Consider the following 14,672-nt stretch of genomic DNA (forward strand, 5'->3'; position numbering starts at 1 on the left):
TATTAATGACAAAAACATTACCAAGTAAATCCCAGAAAAGGGGCTTATTTGCATGTAAATTACCTCTTCCAGTATTTGTGGATCTGAAAAAAATTTAGCATAAAAGTAATATTTAGCAACCTCAAATTCTTGCTGGAGGTAAAGCATCTCACCATGGCTTTGAAAAGCAGAATTAATGACACAAGATTGGAGAGGGTCTGAGTCTGAGGGCTCTATACTGACTGCAGGAGATGTGAAAGAGGCATATGAAACACAGTTTGCATTATTCTCATGAAAGCAGCTACTTGCATTTAGCCACATTTGATTGTAGCACAAATTGAGTGATCAACTCATAGAAATCAACAGATCAGAAAGGGGAATGAAGATCACACTTTTCTCACTAGGCTTAGAGAGAGAAAAAAGGCACTGGATTTATCAACATCTCATGCAGAGAGAAAACAGGTACACATACACATGTTGCAGCATCTATGAAATGTGGTGATCCTATAAACAGAGCTCAAACAGCAAGAAGAGTTACTGCTCTATGGAGTCAGGGGAGATTTTGTATAATTCTGCAGAGGAGGAGGAGAGCTCTCCTGCCAGCATGTGACTGCTGCCTTACAACAGCAGGGCATCTCTTATACTTGTTCAATAGCCAACTGCTTCCTGCTACTCTCCTTAGAAATGCTTTCAGGCAGATCCCAGGATTCTATCAATAGTAAATGAAATAAAATGTTAACAAACAAAATGTTTGCTCTCTGGCATAGTTTTTTCCATGACAAATGAGAAAAATCAAATGAGGTGTTTCTGTTGACCTCATCACCACCAAGAACTGGTTTGATTCAATATACTTCCTTCCTTCCTATGCTGCAGCTCCAAAATATGAGAACTGAGGTGCTGTCATGAGCTTGTATTAAAACTGATTAGGCTCTAGTGCTCAGTAATTTTCCTTTCTATACAATCTAAGCCAAGCAGATGCAGTTTCTCAGCAAACTGTCCCCAGGTTGTTGCAAAAGTAAGAGTCCAGTTGCTCCTAATTGCAAAGAATTTCATGTATCCAAATTCATTTTCCTGCTCTTTTTGCACTGTACTTGGCACAGGGACAATCATGGACAATCCTGACAGCCCCATCCCCAGACCTCTGCACATCCCATGGGCTGTGAGGAACTCTGGATGGGAGTGCACTGAGGACCAAGCTCTCCCAATGCTACTGATGATAGCACTGCTAATTACAGTTTAAAGGAGGCAGAAGGAAAGCCAATGCTGTCTTAAGAACTCCTAATCTTCAGTTCAGGAGAACAGAGACAAAAGAAAATGTATGACTCTCTGGTGCTTTGTGGGCAAATGAATAGTCATGTGAAAAACTAATTTATAAGAAAAACTATTTAGTTTACCACAATAGAGAGCACAAGAAGAATGCTATCTTGAAGGTAAGATAAATGCAGTATTCCTAGTACTAGTGGCTGTTATACATTTGTTTTGACTCAATAGCACATAAACTACAGGGGTGTGATAGTTTTCCATGCAGTTTTCAGCATGGCTGATCCAATATTGCACGCTGCTTACCCCTCTCTGCTCCCAGCAGAGTGGTTGGGAATTTCCTTCCTTTGCCTGATCACATACTTTATCAACCACTTTTATTTTTACTCTAATTGTGTAACTTTATTTTCACCACATATAAAATAAGAGCAAAATACAGGGAAGTGTTACTATTTGTGCCAATTCATCTTTGGAATTGTAACCCATATCAGAACCTTCCCTTGCTCTTCCTGTACTCCTGTAATGAACCCTTAACGACAACAATTACATTAGGAACATATTGAATATTTACATGTACCACTGCATAGCTTAACAAAGCAAAGTTTTAGTTCTCATAGTAGTTCCCCTACACCCTTTTCCCACAAGGGTCACATGAAACAATGAAAAACTGCACTGCAGGGAAAAGTGCACTTCCTAAAACTCAAGTACTGAGAAGCAAAAACCCAAGGATAATGTTACTAGCTTCCGCTGTAATTCTTATTTTGTTCAGAAATGTATATAGTATATAATATTCACAGCAGCTTGTCCCACTGCAGTCTTTAAAATCTCAGCAATTCTTCAAGTAAGTAAGATAACTTGAATGCCTCTCTGGACTAAGATATTGTAAGAAAAAGCAAACAGATTAGAAAAGTTCAGTCCCACTCAGTGAGTATTTGAAAATAATGTTATGGGCTCTGCTAAAATCTGTATCAAAGTTAGGAAATTCAACAATAAGCTTTTCAAGTTAGTTATTGCATAAAGGCAAGCAGATAAGTCTATCTTATCAACAGAGGCTCCAGCAGCAAGCAGGGAATTATTTGTAAAAACACAAGTGGAAAATAAATTGCTAAAACACTTATAGAAAATCATAATGAAAATCAGAAAATACAGAAAGGTAGTGCATCAGATGGTCTTCCATTCCTAGACACGACAAGGGCTAAAGAAAAATGCTTACTTTGGGATAAAATGAAAACCACCTACTTAGGTTCTTAACTCCCACTTACACATCCATGGGATAGGCCTGGAATTACCTCAATGTTTACGAGATGCCCTAAAAGACTTTAAGAGAAGAGCTCCTGAAGCTCAGATTATCTCCTAAAATACCAACTTTCTGGAGGTGCTTTCCAAGGCCTCTAGCAGCCCTCAGCCTGCAGGCCTGCCAGGCACTCACCAGTGCAGCGCCCCGTGGATGTGAACCTGTAGCCCGGTTTGCAGTCGCAGCGGTAGCTCCCAGCTGTGTTCACACACTCTGCGTTCTGCTGGCACACTGGTCCGTTCTGGCATTCATCAATGTCTGCCCAGACAAAGAGGAAGTTGAGTTTTATAGTAAGCTGGCAGTGGAAAGATGTCAAAAGTGTATTTTTTTAGCATGCAGGTATTAATTAGTAGCTTTCAATGTAAACACCATCACAAAGCTTTGGGCAAAAAAATTTTTATCAATTTTCCTTACTTCAGATGCTGCAAAATGAGAATTTTATCCTCCCAGAAATGTAATTGCTTTTCACTTAGAAGCAGCACACAGAAGAAGCTTTTACTCAAAGCTCTCAGTGGCTTGCCTGCAGTACCCATTGTCATCAGCAGTCATAACACACAGCAGAGAATGACAGTAACTTATATGCTACCTTCAGTTTCTTCATTAAACTGACTAATACAATGTTAGGGAACTTTTAAACCAGAAATAAACAACCATCTGTTTATATTTTTTACAAAAATATTTGTTCCATCAGAAAAAAAGTATTTTGGAATTAAAAAATAATTGTGCGCACGATCTGACTCAATACTACTGTTTTCTTTCTTGGCTTTACCGTCAAATGTGAAAAAAAAACCCATTACTTCCCAGGACTGATGACTCATGTGCCTTCAAGGCCTTAGATGTCTGACAGAAAATGTGGTATTTTCTATGCAAAATAATTCAAAATGCCTGAATTAACACAGACTTATTACACTGACAGCAGCATTTTCCCCTCATTAAGGATGCCTTCAAGGCATTGATTTGGCAGTGTCTGAGTTGCCGCTGGTGAAACACCATTCTACTGAATGAGAGGAGCACTCTACCTTCACAGATCAGGAGCTTGTCATTGTAGAAGAAACCCACAGGACACTCACACCGGAAGCTGCCAACCATGTTTATACAGATCCCGTTTTCACACACTCCAGGAATCTCTCTGCATTCATCAATATCTGCAAGAATAATTTTTTTTTAATACTTGTACTGAGAACTTCTTGAAATCTTCTGCTACAGAGTATGTCCTTATGTCCTTTAAGATAATTATCAAGCATAATGCGAGCATCAGAATGTTCCCAACTGAACAGTGCGGGAGTCACTCCAAACTGTGGAAATTTAGGTATTTCCTGTTTTCTCAGGTTCTGACTCTTCTCTGTACTGAAGGTATATTCTGCTACAGAGGGATACAGAGGAAGACACATTCTTCCTCATGTCTCCCACCCACAGCCCTGATGAACCCCATCACCTTCCCAAGTGCCACACTGGAGTCATTGGGAAGAGGCACTCAGAGAGACAATGGACCTGCCTTTGGTTTAACACAGGAGAGTGTGACTGAAGGCAAACACTCATCAGAATTAGTTTTGCACTGTTTTACCCTGGTTAATCTGAAAAGACTTTTGGGGTTTTATGTAACAGTTTGTAAGTGCCAATGACACAGGTAACATCTGAAGTGCTGCCAACATGCTATTAATTGATTGATTAAGCCAGGCAGCCAGGGCTTGCCAATGCTTTATATACACTCCAGTTAAGTAACTGATTTTGGCAGGGAAAAACCCAGCTGCTATTACAATTATATGTCTTGCCTATTGGGTCCTTACACATCTTATTATTCTGACATGAGAGAGTTCAGAGACTCCTCCAATGCCTCTGCCTTCAGTAAACATTGACATATGCACTGAGGTACACAGACATAGAATATGGTGGGAAGTTGTCAGCTGACAGAAGTTTCCATCAGATAATGTGGTTTTGTTTGTTTTGGTTTTTTGGTGGGTTTTTGTTTGTTTGTTTGTTTGTTTTGTTTTTCTGCTGAATGCAACCCCTAATTTTCTACATTAGATTCTGTAATTTTGAGTCCTCTTATATACAGGATGAATAAAACCAGAACTGTTTTTGAAACAAACACCTGGAGTAACTACATAGAACTTTAATCCAAACAGAGAGTAACATCATTGGACTGTAAGCAAATATTAGAGGGTACACAGAGCACTGCCCCTGCAGAGGGCTGTCCCTTGATCCTGTGCCTGCAGGTGTATGGGACACGAGTGACCCCTGTGCAAAGAGCAGGCTGAGTGCCACAGCCTCCATCCCGCAGCAGCAGGGAGAGCTGTGCTTGGCACAGCTGTGAGGAGCTGTGTGTGCACCAGTCCCAGCCCAGGCTGCACACGCTGGCTGTGCTGGTGGGCTCTGTGGGACAGCCCTTCTGTTTCCATTGGCTCCTGCACTGCACAGCTCCGTGCTGTGGCAGCAACACCCCTGCACACATGTCAAACACTGCAGCTGCAGCTTCTACCTGTGCATGTTAGCAACATCCAAGGGTGCCCTGCTGATGCTGATGAAGGGCCAAATTAACTGAGCAGACTCTGCAACAATCAGGACTAATGCTAATAGCTAGAAGGGGAAACTTGCTTCCAAGAAATGACCTCGTAAATAATAAATATTGTGCATTTCTGTAACCTCTTCAAAAATTACACTCCCCACTTTACTAGAAATATTTTCATCAAACTAGCTAAACATTGCACCACAGCAACAGCTTCGTGCTACAGCATCTGATTACTGCCTATATGCCATCTCTGTTAGTTACAGGGTACATTATCTGCTTTTCATTTGCATTTTAGTGTAAATGAAAACAAAAGGGAGTCCCATTAGGGATTTACTCAATTCCTTGTCCTAAAATTCCTCCTCTCTCTCTTTGTTTTGCAATTTGTTACTCACGATTCAAATGTAACACACAATAACATATGTGAGAAATATTCCAGCTGAGCAGAAAAAAGGATTTTTGTGTCAAACCAATACCCAGGGGGACCGATGTGAAATGTCAGACTAAATCTTGCTTTAGTTTGAAGGAAAGACTCCCAGTTCCTCTCAGACCAAATGCTGGTTGGCCTTACTCCCAGACCTCTCATTCCCAGTATCTGTGCCCTGCTCATGTAGCCCTGATTGCAGTTTCTTTGGAGCTCTGTGTTGCCTTGATTACAAGCAGCAACTGTCACTGCTGCCAGCTAGGAGTAGCCAGTTTGCACTTAAGTTTGACATAAACAGAGGGTTGAACTCCATTACACTGTTTAATTGTTATTCCTCACATGAAAAAAAAAACCCACCAAAACTGGGAAAACAAACCTCCCCTCTTCCCTGGGCAGAGGTAGCATGGAATTTAGTTCAAAACATAAATTACAGCTCACCAACTGGTAATCCTGTATAAATGTCAATGAAGAAGCCAGGCCTTTGACTTCCACAGAGTGTGGAGAATTCATCTGCAACAGGAAAGCAAAGCAGTGATTAAAGCATTTGGAATTAATCAACAGTCAAGAAGTCATCACATGCTCTGGCCAAGAAAGTTCTACTCTTTCAGAACCTGCAGAGCATGCAGAGGTAGGCAGCCCCTTTCCCAAACTCACCATGTCAGTTCCCTTGGGTTCTCATTCATTTGGGATCACATGCTGATTTTGCTCTGCTTATGCCTATCCCTGTGCATTACAGTGTTTGCATACAATTTCAGATCTGACTTGTAAAAACCTGAACTACAAGTTGAAAGAATCAAGTGTCTAGGAAGCTGCTTTTGAAGCAAACCACCTCAAACCACAGTGGGATGTCCTGCAGTCTTACCCAGTGTGGAAGAGTCCTGTATGCCCCCTGCAATTAGCAGAGACACTCCTACATCTTCCATTTACTGCTCAACACAATCATTCTCAGAGCACACCAAGGTACCTCTGCCAGCCCCTGGCTGCCACTAAGGCCCTTCATGGCAAACAGCAATCAAGGCAGAGCAGACCAGACCCTGTATTTGTTGGAGCAATACCAACAAAGTCTTGGTCAGTGCCTCAGCAGCACATCAACAAGCCATCAAACTGGACCAATTAATCCCTCAAAGAGATGGATTAATCAATATAGAGCATGAAGTCTCTGAGACGGTGAAACTGCCACAAGGTAGGCACAACCCAGCAGCATGGACACAAACCATTCCACATATGCCTTCATCGTGGCTAGGGCTGGTCATCTCCAGGACAGGGAGGAAACTAATCCCTTCATTTTAGACATGTAAGAGCAAAAGAGACAAAGCATCTCTAATGGTGTTACACCCACTAATAGTAATGATGATGTTACCGAGGCCTTCAGATAGCTTCGCAATGCAAAAATGTACCTGTGCTGGGGATAGGACACTGCTCACAAGGTTTGTTCCATGCACGTCCAATGTTGTACGAGCAGCAGCACATTTTCTTGGTCATATTGAAGAGCAGCTCACCATCACAGGTTTGATTGTCAGCATAGTAATTTCTGTAACACAGACTTCTTCTCATATCTGCGAAAATTAAGAAAACCTCAGGCCAATGCAGTAGGCAACTCTTAGGGGAGATGATCTCCCTGGCCCAATGCACTAAAATAAAGCTTTAGAGAAACTCCAGCACATACCCATGCAGTTGTTTCCTCCATTGACTTGCATGTAATCAGGAGGACAGATGCAGGTGTAGTTCCCAACAGTATTGTAACACGTGCCAGGCCCACAAATACCAGGCGTCTCACACTCATTCACATCTAGAAGAGAACAAACAGGCAGTGAGTGAGTGACCACAGAAGCTTTCTTGTTGTGCTTTTGAGAACAAAAATATCTCAGTAATGTCTGAGGTAGGAAGGTACTGGTGGAGAAGAGCTGAAGGTGCTCTGAGGAAGGATGGAGGAGTGAAGTCAAACAGAAAAGGAAGTGGCAGCACAGGTGCCATGGAAAGCCCAGCTATGATGCTAAGATGGGAACTCTGATATGTCTGGATAGCTCAGAAACAGAAATTTGGCTTTTGCATCTGTTGCACAAAAATAGTGTTTGAGGATCTCCTCCACTCTGGACTCTTAGATCTGGAAAAGAACCAAAGTGGCTCCCTGTGGAGTTCCAACTGAGCACTGCCTGAGTGGGGAAAGTGAGCCACTTTCCCAACACAAGCTATCATATTTATTTCATCAAAAGACTAAGTTTTGTTTAAAAAAAATCTAATCAAAACCAAACACAACACCATCTCCAAAACACCTCAGTTCCCAAAAGCTCAAAAATATTTTCCCAGCCTTAAAATTTTAGAGTATCTTTGACACACCACTCAGCATCTGTTGGGCTACATAAGCATCATGTGGATGAAGCACTTTGGTTCAGCCTTCATTTAGGGCCTGAATGTTTCGTATTTCTGCTGTGGTTTGCACCTCATAGGCACTACATTAACATTATTAACAATCTGGAAGACCAAAGACAGCATGGACAACAGGAAATTTTAGCACTTGATGGGTTGCCTAAGATTTTATATCCAGTACACCTTGAGAGTGGCACATAGTGTGACACATACTTCTGTATGCCTGTGATGTGGAAAGGAAAATCTTTTGCAGTACAACCAATATTTTCAGTTGATGACTTGATCAGCAGGAGTGAAAAAAGCAATGGAAAAATACATGGACACATCAGTCCACCAGATTCATGGGGAAAGTTCTTTTATCTGACTGCTTATTTATTGCCCATTACGAAACAGCCATTTTTATAGCCAGTTACCAAATTATGTCTTACTTACATAAAAATTGTTGGGTTTTCAGGTTTTGATCAAAATAAGATAATAAAAAAAGCTTGCATATATTTCAACATGGTCAAGAAGGAATTTTCAAACTCTTAATCCAAGACTTCAACTTGCTCAGTTTTACTACCCTATAGCTTTACACTGCTTAGTCTGGCTGTGCTCCTTTTCAAGTAAAGATTAATTCTCTGCATATTGATCTGTCATTATTTTCAAAGAATAAAGCAGAAGATTAGTTAAGTGAAAGCTCCATACCATCACACACTCGAGTCTCTTCATTCAAGTAGTACCCTGATGGACACTGGCACTGGAAGCTACCAAATGTATTAATACATTTTCCTCCTTGGCAAAGTCCAGGCAGTTCTTGACATTCATCAATATCTGTCCAAACAAATACATAAACATTTTATTAATGTTTGTGATGGAAAAAAAAAAAAGACCCTCACTACAGAGTTTTACAATTTCAGACATGTAAGAATAAGAATAAGAAATTGCAAACATTACCTTCCAATATAACTGTAATAGGGTTTGGTCTGAATCCTTCCCCTCCAGGGCAAAGAACCTTATATTCAGCTGAAAGCAAAACAGATTTATGAACATATGATAGTAGAAACAATTGTTTTTGAAAACAGATCAGATTACTACAGATAATTTAATGTAAATTTACAAACTAACCAGCTAGAGACACTAGATTTTACTCTGTAACATTATCTGTTATTCCAAATAGTTCAGTAGTTTTCAGTGCAATAGCAAACTTTCTCAGAAGAGATAATACTATTCTAACTAAATAATCTTTCTGAAAGACTAGTAAAGTTTTTGGTGAAGACCAGTAGGAGCCAGTCCCTTGCATGTCCACAATAAATGCACACCAGTATTTGACCTACCTGGCTAAATTAGGAAAAAACCCACCAAACACATTGCTGTGCTCAAGCCAGGAAATGCAGACTCACTTGTGTTCACCAGCGGGCAGTGCTCACAGGGAACTCCCCAGGCTTTGCCCAGGGAGCAGCAGCAGGAGGCCTTGGAAACACCCACTCCAATCTCATTGCTGCAGAAGGTGCCACCGTTATCTCCCCGCGTTTTGATGTCCAGGTAACAGTTGCCAGATCGTGTATCTATTCACAATGCACACAGTGACAAACACATCTTAGGAGAGAGCCAAACACACCACATCCTCCCAGGGTGAGGGACACCTACAGATGGCTCCCATTTCTTGCAGGACACAAAAGCAAGTAAGTTGTGTTGCCCAGAGGGCCCCAGCATTTCCACTTAGGTAGGTTGCTGGTGCCCCACTTCTTGGCTTTTTTGGACTTTTGACAAAGTAGGAAATTTAGTTATCGAGTCCAATTTAGTTATCGAGCACGTCAGCCAAGCTTTTTTCATTTTCACTCTACATTTCCCCTCACATTTGTACATCTTTCCAGTTCCAGATATCCACTGCCTTCTCCTCTACTCAAGGTTTACAAGAAGGAAGGCATCTACTAAATGTTAGGAATTTCAAACACATTAAAATTTGAGAAGCATCCCTACACCCTCTTAAACAAACAAAACCAAGGAAATATTAGGATTACTAAGCAGTTGGAGTCTAATACAAGAGCATTTCCATTGGTCATGAAGCTGCACCTAGCCAAGTGCACTCAGTGCTCCAAGAGCATGGGTGGCTTCATGCCACAGCTTCATTTGCCTGCCATCTTGGGGCCAGCTGGATGTGGATTAAGTTTGTTGAATTTTAAAATTGTCTCCTGCTTGCTGTAAATTGTGGACAGCTCTAACAAGCCCCATGGGGTTGCTTCTGGCAGCGGGGCACTGCTGGCACGCTGCATCAACTCTGGACATGCTCCTGCTGCCCTATTACAGCTTCTAAGCCAGGGGCAGTGAGATGGGAATTGAAGAGCCTGATCAAGCCCTTTCCCATGACCAGGACTTTATTCCTAAGCAGTCAGCTTGGAGCCCCTCTGTGTAACCTCCTTTGTAAACAGCACAGGGTGTGGTCCCTTACCAACGCATCCGACGCGGGTGGGATTCAGCTCGAAATCAGGAGGGCACTCACAGGTATAACTACCAGCAGTGTTGATACATGTGCCACTAATGCAGGTTGTAGGGTCTGCACATTCATTAACATCTGCAAGAAAAACACAGCACGGGGTAAGCAAATACTCAAGGACAATAAAAACTGTTGATGCATCAGGTACCATATGCTGACCATCACAAATCCATTAGTTATGAGATAGTGGTCTCCAGAAAGCTCTGAAAAATAAAGAGGCATTTTAGAAGAACAGTAGTCTGAGATGAATTAATTATTTCATAGGAAAAAGAAAAAAAGCCTTTTTACTTTTTTTTTTCCCTGAAAAAATCAATCTATTAACAAGATTCACATAAAGTACTAAAAAAAAAAATAAGGGAAAAATACAAGACAAGGACATAGCTTACCATTCCGTACTGAGGGAATCTCTGATCTGTTTTTCCCCTTCTTAAGGGGATATCAGAGGTGGACAAAGAACAGTAAAGAGGAGAACAAAAAAGTATGGAGAATCCTGTGTTATACAGTAGGGAAGTCTGTATTTTCCTATATCCAGTTTGATTTGTACAGCTTCTTAGAAGAATCTCCTAAGGAGCTGACTATGGCACTGACAGAAGATTAAAGGGCATGCTGTTCAAAGTTTTACCTGTGCAGTTACCACCACTTCTGTCCAACTCGTAGCCCACTTCACACTCGCATCGGAAGAGTCCAGGGAGGTTATGACAAGTACCATAGACACAGATGTTAGGAAGTGAGCACTCATCAATATCTGATTAAGGAACAGGAGGAGAAAAAATATGAGGTTTTCTGATCTTCTTGAGACTTAGAGGACTGCAAACATTTTCAGCAGCATGGATCTCGAAGACAAGAGCTTCTGCACATCGTATAAGCCAAGCAAAAGTAACATGGAAGATTTATGTTGGAGCCTAAGGAATCTAATCCATAAAGAGTTTTTGAGAGAAAGGCTCCTTCCAATATCTCTGGAAGCTATGCCAGAAACTATCCTAGCTTATTAGTGGGCTAATCTGACAAGTAGCAATATTAAACATAGCAGAAGACATGCCTTAATAAAATGAAGTTTATTATAAATCAGCAGTCATTTGCAGAAAGCTGGACACCAGCAAGAGAAAAGCCTGTGACCAAAGGTGAACTTCATGTTCATCTTCGGGTTTCTGCATTTGACAGATCTAGTTTGGAAAGCAGAGACTTTTATGTCTATTCTCCAAATCACTGAGTCTGAAACAGTATTTACTGAATGCCACATGCACTGCACAAAGAACAACTAATTTGATACAATAAAAAAGTGTGTGTTTACAAAGGACCTTAAAATACTGCACTTAGTGTACACATCTGAGACATGAAGGCAAGTCTGTTTTAGCAACAGGAGCTAGCCTCTAAAACAGCTATTTAAACTTAGCTAAAAGGTTTGAAAGTAAATTGTTTCATGAAACATTATGAAACCTAATATTGGTTTCGTTTAAAGAAAAACTGACTCTCAAATTATTTGACTTAGTAGATTTCTAAAAAATACACAGAACACTTTTCAAGGGGAAAAGTGATGTACTTATGAACTCCATTAAATACCAGTTGTCATGAGTGATTACTATGTCAGATGATAGGGCTACGTCTTCTTGACTGACTTAACTCATTAGTGTTATAACAAATGAGGATTTCAAATGTTCAAATATATGACCTTAATCACGTTGATAACATGTTTATTATTTGTTTGTTTTGAGTCTTTGCATATGCAAAGCTGTTATGAATGAGTTGTAAACTGTTAACTGACAGCTCACTTTTGAAATTGAACAAATAGTCATACAGGATTTTTTTTTTTGGTGTATCCTTTTTAAAGTGATGTACTTATGAACTCCATTAAATACCAGTTGTCATGAGTTATTACTATGTCAGATGATAGGGCTGCGTCTTCTTGACTGACTTTACTCATTAGTGTTCTAACAAATGAGGATTTCAAATGTTCAAATCAAATATACGACCTTAACCATGTTGGTAACATGTTTATTATTTGTTTGTTTGGAATCTTTGCATATGCAAAGCTGTTATGAACGAGTTGTAAACTGTTAACTGACAGCTCGCTTTTGAAATTGAACAAATAGTCATACAGGATTTTTTTTTTTGGTGTAGTCATACAAACTTTCTGCAAGGCTTCACACTCTCACTCTGATTCTGCACCTCACAGAAGCCCTCAAAGCATATGCATTGCATTGGCTACCAAATCCCTGCTCTTCAGCTTCATACATACCAATGCAAAGTTCAACTTTTTCTGTTTAATCGTTTTGAATAAAATGAAGAACTGGACATCAATGATCAAGAAGAAATGGCAGCTACCAGTGCCATTTGGACCACCAATCAGACCCCAAAATAATATATCATAAGATTGGCTTTGAAAAGCTGTTGTCTTTAGATACAGCAGGTAGATAAACATCTAAAGGTCCATAATAAATGTATGAAGTGAAAAAAAGCAAATACTATTAAAAAATTCATGCAGTTCTCAATACAACCACAACAGCAAACAATTGTAAAAAATTGGAACATAAAATAGCACTAAGGCAGAATCTGTTGAGTGTTGCTTAAAGCTTACAAAGAATTACCTTCACATGCTTTCCCATCTACACTTGGCAAAAATCCCATATCACATTCACAGCGGTACCCTCCGGGGGCATTGAGGCACTGCCCATTTTCACAGAGATTCAAGTTTTCTGAGCATTCATCGAGGTCTGTAAAAGGAAGGGATATTGAAAGTTAGCAGTAAAGATGGTTTTCTCACCAACATTTGAGCTGAAGCATTCAGTGTTCCAAGCATTTTAATTATTATCGCTGAACATGCGCAGAAGAAACTGTAGAGGCTACTACACGTAACAGCTCTGTATACTCCTGACATGTTGCAAATACAACTTCTAATCAAAAGGAATATCAGAAAGGCATGGACTCTTATAGTAGCTCCAGTTAATAACAATTGGAGGCAGTCACAGGGTCAAATTTAGACTCAGAATGAGCACATGAAAGTGCTCATTATAGTTATTGTTTCTATTACAGCGAAGCCTAGAGGCAGTAATTGGAAAAAAAAAGAGGTTTACTATGTAGTTAATAAACATATGGTAATAGGCAGCTCCCCATGCCAAACATCCAAACAGTGACAAAAAGTGGCATGAAAAGAACTTCATCAAAACTAAACTGCAGGTTAACAGCTGATGAGAGAAACAGCCTTCCTACTGGACTCCACTCACCTCTGGATAGATCATGGCCCTTACTCTTAAGCTGAAATGTTACACATCACCAAAACACCCCCCTATTGCAACAGAGTCTGGCTGGCAGCATGAGTTTTGAAAAGTCCATGGCTGGTAAATCAAAAATCACCTACCAGGGAGAATGCTGCACACTGTACACTTTGGCAGAGGGCTTACAGAGCATTTGAGTGCTCTCTCTTGAGTCCCAGACACCTCTTGAATTCACAAACAATAAAGTATCCAAATAGAAAAAAAGTTCTACCGAATGCAGAAATTCTGTAAGCACTCCATCTGAAGGGTGTAGCTTACAAACTCCTGGAAATCATCATACAGGAAATTAACAAAGAGCACTGGGCTAGGAAGACCACTGAGGAAGCTGAATCAGATTCAAGATGAAATTACACTGAGAGAATTAAACAGAATTTCAAAGTCTCCTTAGAATTTGGAATTATTCAAATCCAGCCTTAAACCTGATAATCCAGATTCTCAGATGCTCTAAAAACCTGCTGCAGCTGCTGGAGTGCTGCTGATTTGCACCAGTGACAGCCTGGCCCACCAGCTCTGTCACATGGCTCTGCTCCAAAAGCGAGCATCCCCAGCCACACTGCAATCCTCAGTGCAAGAGCAGGGCTCCTCATGACTAAGCACACATGAGCTAATCTGTTCTTCAAAGCAGAAGACTGAAGTGTGGGTGGGAAGCATCTCTCTAGCAAAGTTTTATAATCTCATTTACAGTTTATAAAATGAGGTTTCAGAAGCAGCTACTTCCTTCATTCTACATTCCAGCACTGCATCCTGACACCAGCTCTCAGGATGATGGAGAAAAGCAGACAGACATCACACACTCACTTTTGAAAGGACAAACATTTTTAGGCAATTTTGTGAAGTAATTTTGATGCTTATGCCCTATTATTTAAGTATTAAGGTGAGTAGCCAATGGAATAGTTTACTAACTAGCCAAATTACATAATCAAGCATTGTTTTAATAATTTTGCCACTCAAATTAACAAGAAAAGCTCAATGAAAATTTTTATTTTATCAAGGGAAAAAAAGTGATTGAGTTAGACTGTGTATAATATATAATATTTCTTTTAAGCTATGGCAACCTAGGTGAAGAAGACAATGATGACCTATTAATGAAAATT

General features: G+C 40.3%; 1 protein-coding gene across 4 annotated transcripts in view; it reads right to left on the reverse strand.

Moving 5' to 3' along the window:
• The window catches only part of FBN1 (fibrillin 1), a 143,132-nt gene that overhangs the window by 21,594 nt on the left and 106,866 nt on the right, over nucleotides 1-14,672 (reverse strand). For all 4 annotated transcript variants that reach the window (XM_039723288.1, XM_039723287.1, XM_039723289.1 and 1 more), the window contains 11 exons: nucleotides 12,892-13,017; nucleotides 10,929-11,051; nucleotides 10,262-10,384; nucleotides 9,213-9,377; nucleotides 8,767-8,835; nucleotides 8,518-8,643; nucleotides 7,130-7,252; nucleotides 6,861-7,019; nucleotides 5,902-5,973; nucleotides 3,553-3,678; nucleotides 2,669-2,791 (listed from right to left, as the gene is read on the reverse strand). In XM_039723288.1, coding sequence (XP_039579222.1) covers nucleotides 2,669-2,791; nucleotides 3,553-3,678; nucleotides 5,902-5,973; nucleotides 6,861-7,019; nucleotides 7,130-7,252; nucleotides 8,518-8,643; nucleotides 8,767-8,835; nucleotides 9,213-9,377; nucleotides 10,262-10,384; nucleotides 10,929-11,051; nucleotides 12,892-13,017 — 1,335 coding nt within the window. The remainder of the gene's footprint in view (nucleotides 1-2,668; nucleotides 2,792-3,552; nucleotides 3,679-5,901; nucleotides 5,974-6,860; nucleotides 7,020-7,129; nucleotides 7,253-8,517; nucleotides 8,644-8,766; nucleotides 8,836-9,212; nucleotides 9,378-10,261; nucleotides 10,385-10,928; nucleotides 11,052-12,891; nucleotides 13,018-14,672) is intronic.

Source organism: Passer montanus, unplaced genomic scaffold (genome assembly GCF_014805655.1).
Source record: "Passer montanus isolate IOZ18808 unplaced genomic scaffold, ASM1480565v1 scaffold5, whole genome shotgun sequence".
Classification (NCBI taxonomy): domain Eukaryota; kingdom Metazoa; phylum Chordata; class Aves; order Passeriformes; family Passeridae; genus Passer; species Passer montanus.